General features: G+C 51.2%; 4 protein-coding genes across 4 annotated transcripts; 2 read left to right on the plus strand and 2 right to left on the minus strand.

The window, feature by feature from the left end:
• Positions 1 to 5,624: 5,624 nt before the first annotated feature.
• Positions 5,625 to 10,800, plus strand: VFPPC_12873 (chromatin remodelling complex subunit-like protein; the record flags this gene model as incomplete). The annotated part of the gene is made up of 5 exons (XM_018290650.1): positions 5,625 to 5,640; positions 8,636 to 8,716; positions 8,763 to 8,948; positions 9,020 to 10,315; positions 10,412 to 10,800. The coding sequence occupies 5 exons, from the start codon at positions 5,625 to 5,627 to the stop codon at positions 10,798 to 10,800; spliced, it is 1,968 nt and encodes a 655-aa protein (XP_018148944.1).
• A 1,542-nt stretch (positions 10,801 to 12,342) lies between these two features.
• Positions 12,343 to 13,298, minus strand: VFPPC_12874 (CBF/NF-Y family transcription factor; the record flags this gene model as incomplete). The annotated part of the gene is made up of 4 exons (XM_018290651.1): positions 12,343 to 12,734; positions 12,787 to 12,905; positions 12,952 to 13,085; positions 13,137 to 13,298. The coding sequence occupies 4 exons, from the start codon at positions 13,296 to 13,298 to the stop codon at positions 12,343 to 12,345; spliced, it is 807 nt and encodes a 268-aa protein (XP_018148945.1).
• A 481-nt stretch (positions 13,299 to 13,779) lies between these two features.
• VFPPC_15205 (hypothetical protein) lies at positions 13,780 to 14,118 on the plus strand (the record flags this gene model as incomplete). The annotated part of the gene is made up of 1 exon (XM_018292958.1): positions 13,780 to 14,118. The coding sequence occupies one exon, from the start codon at positions 13,780 to 13,782 to the stop codon at positions 14,116 to 14,118; it is 339 nt and encodes a 112-aa protein (XP_018148946.1).
• Positions 14,119 to 14,829: 711 nt separating this feature from the next.
• Positions 14,830 to 15,633, minus strand: VFPPC_12875 (hypothetical protein; the record flags this gene model as incomplete). Its single annotated transcript, XM_018290652.1, has 1 exon — positions 14,830 to 15,633. One exon carries the CDS (start codon positions 15,631 to 15,633, stop codon positions 14,830 to 14,832), a length of 804 nt encoding a protein of 267 aa, XP_018148947.1.
• Between the last annotated feature and the right edge of the window lie 3,073 nt (positions 15,634 to 18,706).

Raw genomic sequence — 18,706 nt, forward strand, 5'->3', positions numbered from 1 at the left:
GACAGTATTGCCGGTTATATCTTTGATGTTTGTGAAGACTGTTTTGGCTCACTCCCCTTTAAAACTGGTTGTGGTGAACAACATGGCAGATGATCTAAATCAGCCATGTTGGACTACACTATACTTCCTAGTCAGATGGACCTCGACATTATAACAGAAACCAAATTGACTAATGTGTGGCGATTGATCTTGACTGGCAGGACGACAAGACAAGACGTCTCTCCGACCAAAACATTGGACTGAGTGACTGTCTTATATGCCCTACATGCTACCCTTGCTTGTAGAACAAAACAGCTAGGGACAAGAGAAGAAAGGGTACATTTAGGAAAACTGGATGATCACCAGAGATGTCGAGCTACCTTCCTTTGTCACAGTCTTTTGTATATCCACAGTCACTGCACGTTGGGTTCAGCTTGTAGCAGGTAATCAAAACGGTGAACCCGGACAGCAAGTTGCCAAAAATGGCCTTGTTGCAAGACCCAATTAACTTTGCCTGATCTCAGAGTGTCTGGGGAGCATCATGTAAGACTGTTACACTGCAGACTGTTCATGTGGCAACAGAAGCGCATCCAGAACGCCTCGTAGGGGCTGAATGCAACAATTAATCTTAGAACTTGCCAGTTGTGGCAAGAAAGCTGAAATTTGACTGTGCAAACATTGGAAACAGTTCAAGCCAAGGGCGTTGGAGTCTCGACTGCTCTATAATTGTTATTGCCAACACGCTTAAACTCGACAGTTGGAATATCACGTAGTGAGAGAGTGTGTGACGTTGGGCTGATTAGCGTACGGCAGCTTCCACCACTCAGATCAGTCGGGATTAGCTTCTAGCCGGCACCTAAAAAGAAGTGTCTGTTGGTCCATGTTAAGACTCTGAAAGAAAATCTCCCGCCCAAACTTCGGCAGTCGTCCAGAGAGATTCCTTTGCAAAGTTGGGAGTACGACTTTGTGCTCCGTATGGCTACGGGTGCATAAGGCAGGCCAAGGCTACCCTGTCAGATTGTCCACCCCAACTGCCCAGCCCAAGGCTGGTCAAACTAATGCAACGTTGGTCCAAGAGGAGGTTGGGTATCCTGGGGAGATCCTTGGGAGGGGGGCGGTCTGCCAGAGAGGTATGTATGGAGAAAGCTCCGACTTGCGAATGGGAATTGCCCGTAGTTTGGAGATTACCTCTGTCGGGTTTGCTTAGTTGAACACCAAGCGCGACGATCTGTACCACAAAGTGCGCAAGTCAACTTTTGGTATATACGCCGTGCGTCAGGCTAGATGTCCATGTGAAGCTTTCCAAAGAATGACCAGGGTGGTTTGTGGTTGTCGTTCCTGATGAGAATCAGGCCTGTCTGCCACAAGTGGACTCCACCGAATTGCGATACCTTGTCCGACGAGTTTGTGCATCTGATGGGTGGAATCTATCATTTCACATGTTGCACTGATGAATGTGTCCTTCTGTACCTATTTTGACGATGATGGATGGATAAAACAACTGGTCGTAAAGGCAAAGCGAGGTACTTGACAGGTGGTGAGATAGTAAAATACCACCATGGCAACAACTGCAGTTACTTGGATTCTGGAATCCAACACCCCATCCAGGCAATGATTCCTGTACCGGACTTTGCGGAGGCCAAGGGGTAGGCACAGGATCCCTCTTCGAGTACGGGATTTGAACGAATTTTGGACGCGACCGGCGCGAAAACCCAAGAATGCGTCCTTGCCTGACTATTCTCACGAGAAAGTGGCTGGTCAGAGAGGTTTCTGATTGGCTTTGATATCTCGGCATCACGAGGACACTGCATGATGAGAGCTTGAACGAGCTGCAGGATATTAAATGCCCCTCTTGATGGTAGTGTGTTCCACAGCCAGAACAAGGCAGCCTGGAGGTCATAGTCTTACGCCATGCCCAAGACTGTCACCATTTGATGCAGTCCAAAATCTTTCATCAGCCAGACAAAGGAGATCGCCTGGTCTCCAGCCCAAAGGATGAGTTGAGAGAGTGAATCACATGGAATAGCATCCCAGACATGAAACACCAAAGCCCACAGCTATCCAGACCAATATCTACTGATTGAAGCAGTTTCGTATCCACGAGCCTGATTGAAGTTTCATCAGTTATTAAGGCACCGAGCGGCTAAATTTAACCCAGGGAGCGTTGGCTTGGGACTGGTCCTCTTGAGCCTGTTGGTTGGACCCCCTCTTCAACTGCTGGGTTTACTTGATTCATTTCTTGATTTACAGCAATGTAATCCGTCAGAGCCTTCTCAGCTGAACCAATATTCGTAGATCTGCTGTCGTGTTGTACATGGCAAAACCTTGGTTACTGTACCGAAAGCTCGTCGGACATTATTAGGAACAACCCATTAGACAAACAACCTGGAGCTGAAGGCAAACGAACTTGACTGATGGAAAGTTCGCACAAGAGAAGAGCAAGCAAGGAGCCACGGCGCTATTGTCGGTGGGCCATTTGACATCTGTGGGCCATCTTTGAGCTAGTGGGGGATGGCAGCGTTTCCTATCGGCCGTAACTGGGGAAGGGAAGAAGAGAGGCGTCAAGGACAATGATAATCCAACCAGTAGCTGAAATGACAACCCAAGGAGAGAACACAGGGTCGACCAAGTTCATAGTCGAGCCTTGTTGACAACCGCAACGGTGGCAATTATTGGTACTGTGGCGATATCCGGTTCTGGATGGGCTTTTCCCTAGTTCACAATAGGCAACGAGCTTCTTTGCTCTCAGTCTTTTCTGTGACGTTGTCTGGAGTCGCTGTTGGTGTGTCTCACACCCCCCAGCGTGTGTTTGTTCTCAGATCGCTCGGTTGCAAATAATGCCTGGTGTGTGTCCGCAAAGGATGGTTCTGAGCCAACACTAGGACACGAGCCTCGTGGTGCGGGGTGTTTCTCTGCATGCTGTGCGTTTTGCTTCCTGACCTGGGTTCGAAATGTATCTCATGCTGTGAAGTGCATGGTGGCTGGACAAGAACCTGGTCGGCGTGGCTTTTTGGTGCGGTCTGGGGTTGAGCGATCGCATCGCTCCCGCACCTCCCTCCTCATTTTCTTCTGCGTTCTTGTGCATCCCATCCCTCCTTGCTGTCAAAGTCCCGCGCGGCGAGGGAGCAACAAACGAAGGAAGGAGAGTGGTGAGCAAAAGCCCATGAGCGTTTGACATGGATCTCGTCTTGCTCCACTTCACACGGCTGGAGTCGTTAAGGCCACACTTTCAAGCCACGGCTGGCCCTTTAGTACAAGCTAGCGTCATGGCGTCGAGTTCTTGTGCATCTGCGCATGTCCATGTTGATCAGTCCAGATTGGAGAGTTGAGCAGTTGGTTCAGTAACTCTGGTTCTTTGTTGTGAGATCATTGGCGGCATGAGCTTTTGGAGGGAGTCTGGCTAAGCCGCAGGCAACTAGTCGTCCCAAACATGCAACGCGTTTCTATCAGCATGGCAGAGAGACTCTCGGTTAGGTGTTAAGTGCTGAATGCGAGACATTTGTCCAGGATGCATTTGAAACACTGACCACTCTGGCGAGCTAGTGGACTGCGTCACAGCTTTGGCAACAGCGTGAGAGCGGAGAAGGCGATACGTAATAGCAGACATTGAGCTACCAAGAGGAGGATTGAGATGGTTTTGCAAAGTCTCTTAGTCTGTGTACTCTGTGGTCAAATCCATTTGACCTCATTTGACCACAGCTAAGTACACTCAAATATATCACCGTGATTGATGATTACGCGGTATGTCTGGTCCTTTCGGTAGGTCGATTCTCTATTGACTGACGGATGTAAGCAGCTTAGTGTAAAAAGTACCAGACCCCATAGAAAGGTTGAACATTCCTACCAGCACGTACCTCTGAAATGCAGAGGTCTCTGCCGGGTGATACCAATTCAAGATTTGTGACGTACGGATCCCGCTCCTTCCATGTAGCGGCAACATCGAAGCCGCGTGAAGGTCTAGATGTGCTCGGTTCATCACGCGAAGCAGTGGTAAACTGCACTTGAATAAACGGAGATTAGTTCATTTAGCAGGACACTAAAGGGCGTATATAAATGCGTCTGGCCCGAGGACACGACACGCGCTTGTATCATTTGCTGCAAGCGATAGAGCAATGGCGGGAGCACATGCTCCGTTCAGTGTACATGCCTCCGTGTTTGCCCTTGCCCACGATTCCGACAAGGGCTTCGACCATCGTTGTCCTCTTTGCAAAATTAATGGCACGTACTCCGTGTGTAGTTTGCGGTGGTGGAATGGTGATGAGCCACATGCCTCGCACTTTTTGCTCCCACAAGGCACGCAGGACTTAGGCTTCTCTGCATTATGGCAATCGTGAAACGCACGCCACTAATTATGTGTTGGCGATTCGGACTCAGCAGGAGACAAATGGCGAGGTCTTCTTGTTGGGAGACTTGGAATACATATCCGTAGACTTGATAACAAGGACAGTTATTGGATTCAATTTGTGGTGTTAGATTATGACTGGTCTCTTCCTCGCCAAGCTCCTAAATGTTTGCCAGGGCCACCTTCTGCACCCTTTAAGTTCCTCCAATCAATATATGCTGGTCGGTCTTTCCTCCTTTGTAACTACGGTCGGTTTTTTCGGCAAGAGCGGCGACGCGTTCTTGCCTCTGCCGGTTCTCATTCAATTTGAGCCCTGAAGGACACTGTCCTAGACCAGGATTCTAAACCATGATTACGACTTGCTCCTAATCAATCCCTACACCAAAGACCATCTATTCCAGACTCGTTGCATTGGGGCACCAGTTTGTCCGTGAGGCACGAACTCATCTAAAACTCCCTTGTGTTACGCACACTGCTTCCTGATGCTTGTGTGTTAGGCTTGCTTTGCGCTCGAGTTTTTGCCCGTCCCGGGAGCAGTCTGTATCCAGAAACTCAGACGGAACGCAAACCAGGGAGTTTCCATGAATAGCCCATCATTTGTATGTGCTGACTGATGTCACCAGCATGTCCCTCGTTACCGCAAACCATTGAATTCTACACCTAGGTACTTGAAAACTGGCACCGTTGGGAGTCGGAAGACTGATGCACCGAGGACCGGGAATACTTGCATGGTCAGCAGAGTGCAGACATGCATCTTAAACACGCCTTTCATCAGACCAGCGTCACATCCCCGCCCCGATCTAGCTCTGATGCTGATTTGAATGCAAGTCTTGCACGTACAGCTGGGCGAAACCTACTTGCCTACCTAGGTACTTGTCGACTTTCCGCGTTATTATTAGCACTCGTTTATTGACGAGGGGACATTCCTTACTGTGCCTCTGGACCAAGCAACATGTTGGCTGTCTTTTTGCCAGTGGAGTCATTGTATTTTGCCTGTTCCTAGGCCAGCCGGCAAAACATGCCCTGCAACGGATTGGTCTGATGCTACGTACCAACCAGGAAGTACCATGAGCAGCTGTTCATGTCTGTCAATCAGTGGATAGCCTGGCATTTAAGGTATCCTGGCTCCACACACATCCATGGTCTCCCCCCGCCACATGCCCGACGAAAGGCTCTCAGCCCCGAAGCTGGACGAATAACGGAAACAAGAGCTTCCAAGAAGCAGGATTTTATTCGGCATACTTACAAAGCCAACCAGTCAGGAGACACACAGTAAAAGCAGGAAACCATTGAGCTCATCATCATGTCGTCTCGAGAAAGTATGGATTGTGTGAGTTTGAAAATGGCGACCTGCCCAGTTACAGCTAGATTCAAGGGATGTCGGATTGACGGCATCATATCAAGCTGACCTTGCTTTCAGCCCCGGCTTGGCTCTCTTTCTTTTTCTCTCCCTTTGTTCAGCCAAACAAACTTGCTTCGCCTCCTCGTCTCGTCAGGTATTTGAGACTGCACGACGTTTATCCAGCCATCAGCCGAGCCACAAGCCGCTGGATCAACACCAGTCAATTCCTTCACGCTTTTGTTGTCTTCCCCTTGAAGTTCCAAAGTCGACCACGAGACGACGAGGTATGTACGTTTGTATCATAATGCTCCCCCTCTAAAACGTCCAGGGGTTTTCCTTCCCCCCATGGTGCAAGTCCGACATGCAGCCTAGCTGCAGCTACTGATTGCACGAGAGTGACAGAAGATTGTCGTACTCTTGTTCCTTTTACATGCTCTTTCCGATCTTCTCGACTGAGACGTTGATTTGATGGCGCTGCCCCACCCCCGAGTTGCATTTTTGCTTCTTCCTGGACCTGAACCAGACACTAACATGGGGCCTCTTGCTGCGATCCACGATTAGAACGGAAGACTTGTCTCGTTGTGAATGATAAACCTGAACAGCCATCCAAAGCAAGACGGCATCGGGATTACATGCATATTGACTGAGGGGGGCACAATCTCTTGTCTTGGTCTTCTCCCCCACGTATATGCTCCCTGCTGCGGTCGCCCGATCGCCCACCCACGACGAACACACACATACCCCGTACATACATGCCGGACGTTGAACTGCAAGCAAAGTACGGAGCATCCCCAGCACAGCCAAACATAGCGGCTGACGGCCTGACTTACATTTCGGCTACCATCCCTGATACGGTGTTAGCCAGAGCCCACTCTCACTAGCAGCCGCTCAACGCTGTGCCCACTTTTTCTGTTCGAACACACGCCCTCGCCCGGGGGGGCGTGATCTTGGTTGCTTGCACAGCAGCACCAGCAGCCTTCTGGACTCATACCAGACATCTGCTCACAGACATCCAAGCACACACACATGCAACAGACTGGACCTTTCAACTTTCGCCTCCCTGGCTCGGCCTGGCTCCTCTTCTCTTGCTCCCTGGCGCCATCGGCGCCGTCGTCGTTGGCCCCGCCAAGAAGTCTTCTTTTAGCTCCCCCAGACCGCGCCATCTCAGCCAACCATCCGTCGTCATCCGTCTCCCTTGCACGTTTGGAGCATATCCGTCCATCCTTCTCGAGCTGTTGTGACTCTTTGTACAATACTGCACTGGACGGGAGACGTCTGGTTGTCAGAAACGTACCTGGGTACCAAGAAGCTAACTGACAGTGCCAAAATCGCAAGTGCTTCGTACAAGACTCTAGCACAAACAAGGCGCCGCCGCCAAGAGCAGGACCAAGGAAAAAAGCCCATACTATTTGTCGTCGTTTTCTCGATTCCCCTCCTCCCTACCAAGTTCAACCGGTTCAGCTAGCTTGCTTCTCCCATCCTCGGGCTCTGACTGACTAGTTTCATCATATTTCTTGTCGGCCTTGCAGCTGTTCCCCCTCCTCCTGCAACTCCCCATCTGTCGCCTCCACTGCTACCCGTCGACTTGCTTAATACGACACCACTCCAGCCCGCCGCCGCTACTCTGTACCCTCGTTCGCATCCCTCCTCCTCCACCTCCACCACCCACTTGCAACACCACCACCACTTCACAGTCGCGCCCACTCCCGGCCAAGGCTCCAGCGATCACTTGTTTCTCGTGCCTACTCACTTCTGTCGAGTATTCCATCAATCAATCAGTCAGTCAGTCAGTCAGTCCGTCCGCCGCGCGCGCATCTGGAAACTGCCTGCGTTTCTGGTCCACACGTTCTTGGTTGAGTCGCGTTTGTCGCTCTTCATTTTGCGATTGCAAGATTTGACGTCGTCGCAAGCCAGTTGTCGCAGTTGCAGTTGCAGGCAGAAGGAGACGGACGAGTTGAGTTGACGCTTCCAGCTCGTGTTTTGCTGCGCACCCCGTTGCGATCGCCACCAGTCGTCGCACACACGCTCTCTTGCGCGCCTGTGCTCTTTACTCAAAGGTAAATTACCCAGTTGACCTGTGCAGCCTTTCAACTCTACCTGTTCTTGCTCTTGTTTCTTCTCGTCTTCTCTCCTGTTCGTGTTTGCGGGGGGCCCTCTCCGTTGCCTTGCCCGGCAAAAGGGCTCGTGTCTGGCTGGTGCTGTTGCTGGCCCTGCTCGTGCTGCTACGCTCTTGCGTGTCGCCTGGTCTGGAGCCAGTCGCGCGCCTCGTGCCAGGCCGTATTGCACTGCACGGTATATCCGGATCCCTCCGCCAATCTCAAACAGGCTGCCGATTGCTTCCTGCCCGAGCTCTCAACTCACGCATGGAGGGCGGGCCTTGCATCACTTGGTTGGTACCAGACCCGTTGTCACCGTTGGAGCTCCCGGATGGATACATTTGAACTTCTGGCCGTGCTTCACCACGCCTGCGCCAGCGCCCGCGCGCCCCACGGACCGACCACCAACATACCTGCACGGTTAATGCTGTTCTGCTGCACCCTCCTCCACGTTTTTGAGCTCTTCTCAGTCCAACTATTTCACGACACGTCGCCGTCATCGTCGCCGCCGTTGTCATTGCCGTTGCCGCGATTATTGGTTTGGTCCATTTTGTCATGTACTCTGTACAGCCAAACAGCGCGGATAGTGCGACGATCAATCCTGCCGCCCTCAGTTCCCCAGGTATGCCTTTCTCTTCCTTTGATTTATTCCTTTGATTTATACCACAGCGTCAACAATGCGCCGGGACGTCATGTTGAGCTTCGCTGGAGCTCACAAACTGGCTGTGTTCAGTTTGCGACGGCTCCGGGTCGCGGCCGCGTGTCTCTCGGGAGACTTTTTGGCTTGACGCGACGAGAATCACTCGTTTGATGCTGGCGCGCGTGTCCTGACGTCTCTCTTTTCGTGTCGCAATGCTGATAGTTGTCGCTAAACAGCCTTATCTAACCCGCCGCTTCGCGGCGTCAAGCGGAGCCGGTCCTCGGATTCTCACAACATCCTGCAGCCCGGCGATGACGGTATGTCGTGGCAGGTTTCACCCAAATTGACATTTGCCTTGTCCAGCTTGCGCTACGATGCGCAGCGCCGCGGTGCCGCTGTGCGCCACCATTCGCCTTTCCGAAGCTCAATCCATGATGCTCCCACGTTTACCCGGCGGTGTTACGATACGCAAAGACCCAGAAGTGATCGTGTACCGGAGCGATGACGAGAAGCTTGAACGTGTTTTTATGTTGTCTTCTTGCAGAATATGTTTTTGCACAGCACACGCTACGACTTGATCTGATCACCTGCTAACCATGTCCCGTTTTATATCTTCACAGCCAGTCCCCCGACTCAGCCGAAACGAATCAAACAAATGAAGCCGTCCGACGCTGCTGGGCAGCTCCCGCCCCCTGGGGCACCACAGACTGGCGCGCCGCCGCAGACTCCCCAATCCCAAAGCTCGACATTGCCCAGCCAGACGACCCCAGCCTATGGCGCGACTCCTGGAGGCGCACCTCCCAAGACTACGCCGACCAAGTCGACGGTCAAGGCGCTGCCAACCGTGAGGGATCATACGACTGACCAGTTGAACCAAGCTGGCGACGAGTATTTGCCAAGAGAGATTGATGAGTTTGGGGAGAAGAAGGTCATGCCCAACGGGCAGCTGCTTGGCAACCGCACCTACAGATGCCGGACGTTCCTGGTCCCCAACAGAGGTGAAAAGCTCTTCATGCTCGCTACCGAATGTGCCAGAGTCCTTGGGTACCGTGACTCGTATTTGCTGTTTAACAAGAACAGGTCTCTCTTCAAAATCATTGCCAGCCAGGCTGAAAAGGACGACCTTGTCCAGCAGGAGATTTTGCCATTTTCATACCGCTCGAGGCAAATTGCCATTGTCACCGCCCGGTCAATGTTTAGACAGTTTGGAAGCCGCGTTATCGAGAATGGCCGCCGTGTTCGCGATGACTACTGGGAAACCAAGGCCCGCAAACAAGGATTCACCGAGGCAGACTTAGCTGGAGAGAAGAGACCCGGAGCTGCCAAGGCCCGAGAGGCGGCCGAAGCACAAAGCAACCTCCTCATGAGCGGACCTCACACGGAAATTGTATATAACAACACCCCCGGACCCTATCCTGGTGCTCCGCCAACACATCTGGTCCAAGCAGGTATGATGGGAGCGCCACCTGGAAACGTTGCAAGAATGCCTGGATTAACAGTCGGGGCAGAGATAGGCGACAATCGCCCTAGGGATTTCAGCAATATTATTAAAGGAGGCCCTCGCCAGGAAATCACCGGCCCAGCCTACCAGGACCAAACCAGACCATCACCATTGACGGAGCTTCATTCCCAGGCCCACCACGCTGCCGAGTTCAATCGGTCTGTCAACCAGCAGCGAGACATGCGCGGCGATTATTTGCAAGGCATCTGGCGTCGCACCCACGAACAGCCAGTCACATCTGCATTGAATCCAACAGTGGGAGCTACCGACGCAGCTGCTGCAACCTCCCGACCCTCGAGCTCTCCGCACACTGCCGCGGCTGGCGTGACTCAACCTGTTGTTTCGTCGCAAAGCCCCCAGATGCTTATGACTGCGGCACCCTACTCTCAGTCAATTCATGCGCAGAATCCTCTAGGTCAGATACCCCGCCGTTATTATGCTGATATTGACTGCTTAGCAGAGTCAATACCTAACTGAGAAAGTTCTGAAGCTAACACGACACTTCTTTCAGGATCTACAGGCAGCGGAAGCATGAGCCAAGGCACCGCTGGCGGCTACAACTATCAACCTAACCAGGCCATGTGGTCGCAAAACACGCAAGCTCCCCACCACAACTATGGCAGTTATACCACGCAATCCCAGGCGCCTCATCCGTCCCAGTCTCCTGCTTCTCACCTCCGACAGCCTAGTGCAGGACAGCTGCAGCCAAATATGCCATTCCCCGGCATGGGTAGCATGCAGCAATATGGTGCGAGCCAAGGCATGTATCCTGCAGACCAAACGCCTCGGCAATACATGGCCCAAGGAACTCCAGGCGGAGCACCACAAGTATCCCAGTCTTGGTCTGGCCAGCACTCACCACCTCCTCAGTGGTGGGCACCACAACAGCAGCCTCAGTAGAGTTGATTGATGTTGTTTGGCGTGAATTGCTGTTGAAATATTACGATTGCTGGCAGCTGGTTGGATGTTGACGGCTATGCCACGCGCCCATGATCTGTTATCCGTCTGTGCCAACGAAAGACGTACTTGTGTTGCCTCAATTGGTTTTCTGGTTTTTTGGTGCTTGGCTTTTTCTTTTCTTCTTCTTTTTTTTTCTTTTCTTTTTGGACTGTGCTCCCACAGCATTCCTGGATACCCAAGCATACAGACCAGTGTAGGGAGGCTATGTGCTTTTGGGCTCTTAGCCCTTCGAAATTGTGTATAGCATTTGGCCGGGACTGGATAGAGGAGTCGGGCGGCTGGAACACTTACTTCTCCTCGTTTAGCTCATTTGCTCTTTTTGCCCTCATCATTCTATTTTTTCTTTTCACGGTTTCTTTTCACGGTACTAGTGGTTCGACCAAGCTTTGATGTCTTACGAGAATATCTCAGCGTGACCCTCATTTATGGTCACCTTTCGCATTTTAACTCTTTTTGCCTTCTTTTCCATGGGACAAGGCTTGATCAGTTGCCAGTGTTGTCTAATTGTTGCCTGGACGGTACAAGTCGACTCTCCCTGGGACTATGCCTGTGTGTTTCGTGCACAATCTGGTTGCGGTTTCCCAAACGATATACCGTTGCGCTGTGTGGTCAAGGCAATTTTACCGTCGACGGCATGTCTTTGGACATCCCGTCCTGGGAGCAAACTGATTGGAATTTTCTCGACGTATTTGCACCGAATTTTACAACCCGTTAAGTTGCAGCGCGGCTTTCAGCACCGGCAAACTTTGGTCCTCATTTGCTTGTTGATATTCCCGCTATATCATCACCCGGACCAGTTGTGTTGCGAGCGAGTGATGCCATTTCCCTACCGACGTGTAGGGGATATATGTCGGTAGGAGGAACGACTTGGTTTTATTTATGGATGACTGGATGACAGTTTGCGTCAACGATATGACCACACAAGTTGCAAGTTTGTTACGTTTTGGTTGACTGATTTTTGTTTTCTACTTCGACTTGACCCCCTTTTCTTTTTCCCTTTCCCTTCTTCTCTTTCTGGTGGTTGCTTTGCGGATTAGTGCAGCCGGTTTTTTTCTTCTTTGGTCTGGTTTTTGGTCAGGTTAGGAACTGTAATACCCGAGGATGACTGGCTTTGGGTTACTTGCTGCTTTTTACTGTGGTGGATGGTGTCTTTCTACTTTTCTTGTATGGCTTTGTGTCCTTCGTCTTGTCGGTACTATTATGTGCATCAGATGGAGCGTGGGATTGCCTGGCTAGGCGAATGGGTATCGTTTGTTATTGTTGCTGTATTTGCTGTGCTCTGTACATGGAATTGTAGGGAATTCTGCTTCAAAATTTACGCTCACAAGTTTTAATTTAGCTGTGCAACTCTCCTCAACGTGATAACATGATTATCGAGTGTAGAACCGCAGTTAAAGACGGTGCACATATCAAGAGGGGCCACCATGGTAGACCATGCAACTTGGAAAGATGTTTTTAATATGTACCAATTTCGAGATCAATCTAATCACTTTCATCCCCATCCAACGCCTCATCCCCATACTCTCTAACAACTTTCTCCTCCAACGCATCCTGCGTCTCATCACCACTCGCATTGCCCTCCTCCTCCTCCCCCTCCTCCCCCTCCTCTTCCTCCTCACCCGCCGCGTCGTCTTCATCATCCTCATCCCTCACATCCCCCTCCTCTTCCGTCTCTGCATCATCCTCCTCCTCCCCCTCTCCCTCCGCGTCAGCCTCCACACGCGCCTTCTTTGCCCTCGGTGCGCCACCTTCGGATACTATCGTCGAGTCCACAGCCGAAACATCCGCCATGTCCGTGTCGTCCCCAGCGTCTTGCTTAGCCCGTACTTTCTGCCGATAGTTGGTCCGTTTCTCCGTTTGGATTTGGTTGAATTCTATCCCTGTTAGCCTTCGTCCCACTTGTAGGTCTGTTGGGCTTTCACGAACTGGCGAATTCTGCTTCCAGTGGTTCTTTTAGAAATGAAAACTCAACGTCATCTAGCGCCTTGAACACGTCTGCCGGAGAAATAGTCTTTTTACCCGCACTCATGGTGTTTTCATTGGCACTATCTTGTCAGTTTGTGATGTTTGAAGGGTGGGTGAGGCACGTACTGCGAGGCGAGATAGTTGATGAATACGGTGGCGCTTTTGCTCATGGCTAGGATGGCGTTTGCTTGTATTTGCGTGTTGGGCGGGAGGACCCCCTTTGCTAGGCGGGTGATTATTGATTTGGGGAGCGTGAGGTCCTGGAGATGTTAGATGCTGGATGGATGGGTTGGTGAGATGGGGTGCCGTACTTCGATGGTTGTTGAGTCCTTGTCCTTCTCCTTGTCCTTGTCTTTGTCTCTGTCCTTCTTTTCTGGGTGCGATGCTTTTGACTCATTTGGTACGGCAAGGATGCTGTCTTCATCGAGGGGGGCGTCGCTTTTGCGAGGTTGGTCTGATTTTCGAGGCGGCATGTCGTCTGAATGATGAGTGGGCTTGAATGGAAGCGCGTGTGGGATGGAGCGCTGCTCCGTTGGTAATGAGGCTTATGAGAGGCGCGTATGTATGTATGTTGATGCTGATGAGTGTATGGCTGATTTTCTGTGTCCGAGAGGGAATCAGGTTAGGCGTTGTGTCGCAATGGGTTTGATGAAGTGGATTGAGATGAGATGGATGAGGTTGTGACGAGCCGCGACTTGACGCGTGCCCCACTAGAGGCGCGTAGAGTGGCTTCCTTGTGAGGGAGTTGGGAGGTGCTGTCATGTTTGAGAGACATCTACGAAGTGTTGTGCACTCAACTTGTTTAAATTGAATACTATAAAATAATATTCTTACCAGGCACATAATGAAGTTGTTAATATTGGTAACAGTTCAAAAGTAAGGATACGCATCTTGTTGAAGGTTCTTCAGCAAGGGAACAAGGATCCGAACGGCATTCTCGCTGAGCCGGTGACTATGATCATTCACCATGTCATAATACCTAGTAGCAATATTTTTTGGGTCAATTTTGCTGAAACAGTTGGAAAGTACGCCGAGAATCGGGCTTTCGACCTCATGTATTTGTCAGGGACATGCATTCCCGCGCTGACTGAAATACAGGCCCTCCATGACCAGCCGCACTTGTGCTCACGAACAGATATCAGTATAACTACTACTCGTACACCACAAGCTCTCTGCCAAGTCATATACCAGGGTGCTTTAACCCTCCGCTCATATCTATCTGACGAGGCATCCATGCTCGGTACCAAGGTGGAGGACCCCTTCATAGCATTTTCTAATTTGGCCTCGTACTAGCTTCACTGTACCAACGACGGGAAACCTGGAATATAAACGCAACTTGTTCAATTGTTTCGTATTCACCTGTTGCTAATAAACCAACTTGTGGCTAAGCCTCCTGGGCTCCAGGAACGCCGTACCGGGGCTTGTCGAATCACAGCCCGTCTATCTGACATACGTGTTCCCATGGTCGCTATCACATAAGAGCTCATCTGGGTATATCCATCGTAATCCTTAAATATGTACAAAAAGAAAATGAACATGTACCAAGCCAGCGCCGTATCTTGGGCTGCTGGCCATGGGTTCATAGAACCAAGGAGTGAAGTGTCCATCGAAATTAGTCGGTAGCAATTTCGAACAGTCCTTTGGCGTTCGCCCAAATGGGCCGTGCCAAACTCCGAACTGAAATTCGGCTTTTTCCTTGACAGTGACATAGGATAATAAAGCATTGCTGACAAGCAGCATTTAAACACGTTCATGTCATTTCCTGTCATTGTATCCCTGTCAGTTGTGAAACGGCTGTTGATCTCCACCAACCTAACCCAAATCCTGGTCCAGCAGGCAGTTGGAACGTGGGTCAGGGGTTTGAAATTTGGATCAAGAGTCATGCCATGCTTGTTTCCCACTTGTTTTCTGACAAAATCAGAGTGGGCAAAAAAAGAAGAAAACCGTCAAGTTTTGAAGATTTGAATAAAAGTTTGTGGGCCGTGGTAGTCTGTGGGATTCCGTTCAGCCAATGGCTCGTCCAATTTCCGACTTATGGATAACAGGACGAGGCGAGAGGCCGCCGAGATGTATGTCATCCTCAACTGAAGATTGTGGAGGAGTAGACCGAGACGAGTAGATACCGTCAGTCCTTTGGTAGCCAGAGAATGATGTCGGAAGGAATGTATCGGCTGATCGACGAGGAGGTAGTTGATTATCTGCGTTCTGGCTGTACCAGGTGTCGCGTGAAGAAGTAGGAGGAGCTCTTGTGCTCTTGGATCGGCTGTGTCGGGGAGATGAAAGCGGCGGTTGTTTTGCTAGTCTTGATGGGTGACGTTTTGGTTGTGAAATGAAAGCGTCTTCGCCTTGCACCGTGTCGTCTGTGAGACCAGGTCTTGAATTCGGTGCCCGAGCGAGAACAGGGATTTGAGGCAATTCAATGGTGTCTGTGCCTGGTGAAGGTAGCATCCTCTGTTGATCTTCCGGCATGCGGGAAAAGTGCTGCGAAGAACTCTGATACACAATGACACTGGGTGGCTTTTGGATGGATCCAACAGAGGTACTTGGTCGGTGAGCACGTTCGCTCTTGGGGCTAGGTTGGTTGTCCTGGGTTGCTTCAGGGACAGATGCCTTCTCGCTGGCTCTTCTGTCCACCTTCCATGACTCTATCTCCTCATCGTCGATTGGTGTGATACCTCGGTTGAATAACCTAGCTCTGCGTCTGCGTGCTCGGTAGCACAGAGTGACGGCGATGGCAATAAGTGCAATGGACGGAATTGTTGTGGCCAAGATGATAATGAGGCTCTGGGTTGGCAGTTTGCCCTCCATCTTGTCCCTTGCTACTTACTTCCCTCGTCGGTTTTGTCGGTAGAAACAATGCATTCGGCACGGAGTCGTCCCCAACTGGTTGAACTTATCTGGCACCAGCTACGACCTTTCCAACCGCACGGCCAAGAAAATCACCTTTCCCGGGACTTGGAAAGAGCAACAATGTCCGGTATGACGAAGAAGAGGGGAGCTGGCGAGCTCAAGCTGACAACGTCGTAACGAGTGGTATCCACAGAGTGAATAAATCTTCTTGTCTGTACGATACTAAGTGTGCCGCAACGAAACAAACTTGAAGTTAGATATCACGGTGTCGTCATTCATATATATCGAGACCTAATCGCAAAAATTGTTAGACATCCACAGCAGTGCACGTATAAGTTATACATCAGTTGCCAAGTAGTGCAACCGATATGACAATATTTCGTCAACGTTTCGTTGGATTAAGAACACTTACAACTCGTGATGGACGAAGGGTGTAACAGGTTTGGTGCGGCTCGCTCGAGACAATCCAGCAGAAACTGACAGGAGAGTGTTGAGCAATATGACCAGGCAGAGATGCCCTGCAGCGGCAGGATGGGATAAGAAGCCGAAACAAGCGGGATGGGAGATCGAGATGCTATATACATAGGCTTGTACTCCGTCCTCAACCAGCCAACACGACTCGAACTCGATGGAGAGAGTCCCACGGTTGATGTGCGAGTGGGCTGCGGGAACCAGGGTGCAAAGAGTGGGGGAGAGTGGACTGGTGGTTGTTCCAAGACAGGGGCGTGTGCGAGGATGATGGAGTCGGCAGTCTGAACAAGGGGGGGGCTGGAAGCATCACCGGACACTCCTCCTCATGGTCCTCCACAGCCAAAACAAGTAGAAAACTATGGAGTACGGAGCACAGGCAGTCCAGTTCTGTAGGTACGTTAGTAATGAGCGATCGAAATGCAAGGAGAGGAGGCTCCGCGCCGGATGGGTGGCGCCTTGTGCCTCAAGCGTCCGCACACCGGGGAACATACTATAATAGGCACTGTCAAGATTACTGTACAGTCAAGTCTGTCTGGGACAGCACGGAGTACTCACTCCTCTCTGTTGTTGGACACAAAGAACAGCGGCGGTGACGGCGTTGGCCTGTGCCAGCGTTGCGTCAGCCCACTGTCTGAATCCTAAAACATTAGTTCTCAATGCTACCAAAGCTGCTATTGTTTCTTTGTCTCGCTTGTTCATCATGATTGCTTTTTGTTTGAAGGAAGTCAACTCCTCACCTCGGGCGCAACAGACGGACCCTGCAGTTAAAGCTATTGGGATTGCAAACCAATATCGACCGGAGGAGCACTTGTTGCGGCGATGGAGCCGGAGTGTTGGTCGTGGCTAACCAGAGTCGATATTTGGGCTGAAGTATTGTCCTACACCATTTCCACGACCTGCATTTGCACGGAGTAATGATGGCCCTTTTCATGTAGGAAACAGGAGTGGCGGCAACGAGCGCAGTGGACGTGGATCGTTAACGGCAGAAGTCGGTCCCCTGCTCAAGCCATTGAACAACCCAAGTAAGGTCCAAGAGTGAAAAACGTGGCGTTGCAACAGGGGAATTCAATGGCCCAGCCGTCACTTTGTCGAACCAAATCACTGCCAAACACCTCGCTCACATGGCCTTGATGTGATGCTTGGCCCAGGGTGTCGGGGACAGGATGTCGGCTGGCAACCTTGTCGAGTTGTGAGCTGGGTAAGTGTAGTTTGTTTCCAGTTTGACAAGAGTCGCAGAGTTGTCCTCGGCATCCAAGGCATTGGCGTAGAGCGTGACAACACATCATGCTGACAGTCCCATGTAAGTCAGTCAAGTGGCTGCCGCGTGGAATTGGGCCGCAGTGCTTCGTACCTGACCTGACCTGACCGGACCTGACTGTCTCGCCGTTATTCAACGGGGCCTGCAGGCAAACGGTATTGAAGGCGTGCACGGCTTTCGTCGTCAGCATACGTATTTGCAATCAAGCTCGACAGAGCGTCGCTCTTTGCTTCCGAATATTCCGGGTGGAGGACTCATCAATCAGTCCATGTTTCGAAGAAATGCATGAGGTTGGAGAACAATGCGGAGACTGCAGTCGGACAGCTGCACGAAAGCGAGGAAGGAGCCAGGCTGCATGATGATCAATGTGCAGGAGCGAACCACGGACAAAACCGACTGGTGCAAACACAGCGAGATTATCAAACGTCTCCCCTCACTCACTCACTCAGTCACTATCTCGCATCTTGCACCTCATCCGCAATGGCTGCCACAGCATGTCACATTCTGATGCTGCGTGTGCCTGCATTCGCCGCATGTGCAATTGTGCCCTTACAGTATTGGCACGCAATCAAGAACCAGAGATGTCACACTGGCTGAACTCTTCCCGCCCGCAAAGCGTCTGGTCTGATGTGTCCCACCACCACCCTGTGAGTTGTTGGACACCTACCTGAACCACACGCCCACCCCATTGACACCCTCTTTTTTGCTAGTTTTCTCTGACCTTACCAAAAAATCCACCTGCTCTGGGGAGACCACCATCCCCATTGACGGGCTAAAGCACCGCCATTCCCGTCTGAGCTTCGCCAGGAACCAGGCACATTGGCAGAAACGCCACGGCGAGCCCAGTCCAGCTTGATCAGGAAAGGCCGGACCATCTGAAGGACGTGGAGCCAGCTTCAACCATAATGTCATTTATTGGCAAAGTTGGCGCCCGTTTCCAGGCTAGCTCAGGTGTCTTTCACTGAACTTGTCTCTTGCTGACCTATTCTTAGCCCAATATCAGTCCCCGGCATGCGTCACCATTGCCCTGGCTAGCCACATGCTATCAGGACTAATGCTTAGAGTGTATGCTTTGGCGTTAGTGCAAAGTTGCTTTCGTGGTTTCGCCCTCAGTTCAGATTCTGGGCTTGCCTTGGTATCTCGAGCTGACTTGTCCAAAGCCAATTGTGTCGATGCGATTCAGCCAGCAATTCCTCTCAGGGTATCACCGGGTTGGGTTACATTAGTATGACCGTTGTTGTCTAACATGACGGCCTTGAATAACCCGAGGGCCGCTGCGTGTGCGACAAACAGAGCATTCAG

Source organism: Pochonia chlamydosporia, chromosome 1 (assembly GCF_001653235.2).
Source record: "Pochonia chlamydosporia 170 chromosome 1, whole genome shotgun sequence".
NCBI lineage: Eukaryota > Fungi > Ascomycota > Sordariomycetes > Hypocreales > Clavicipitaceae > Pochonia > Pochonia chlamydosporia.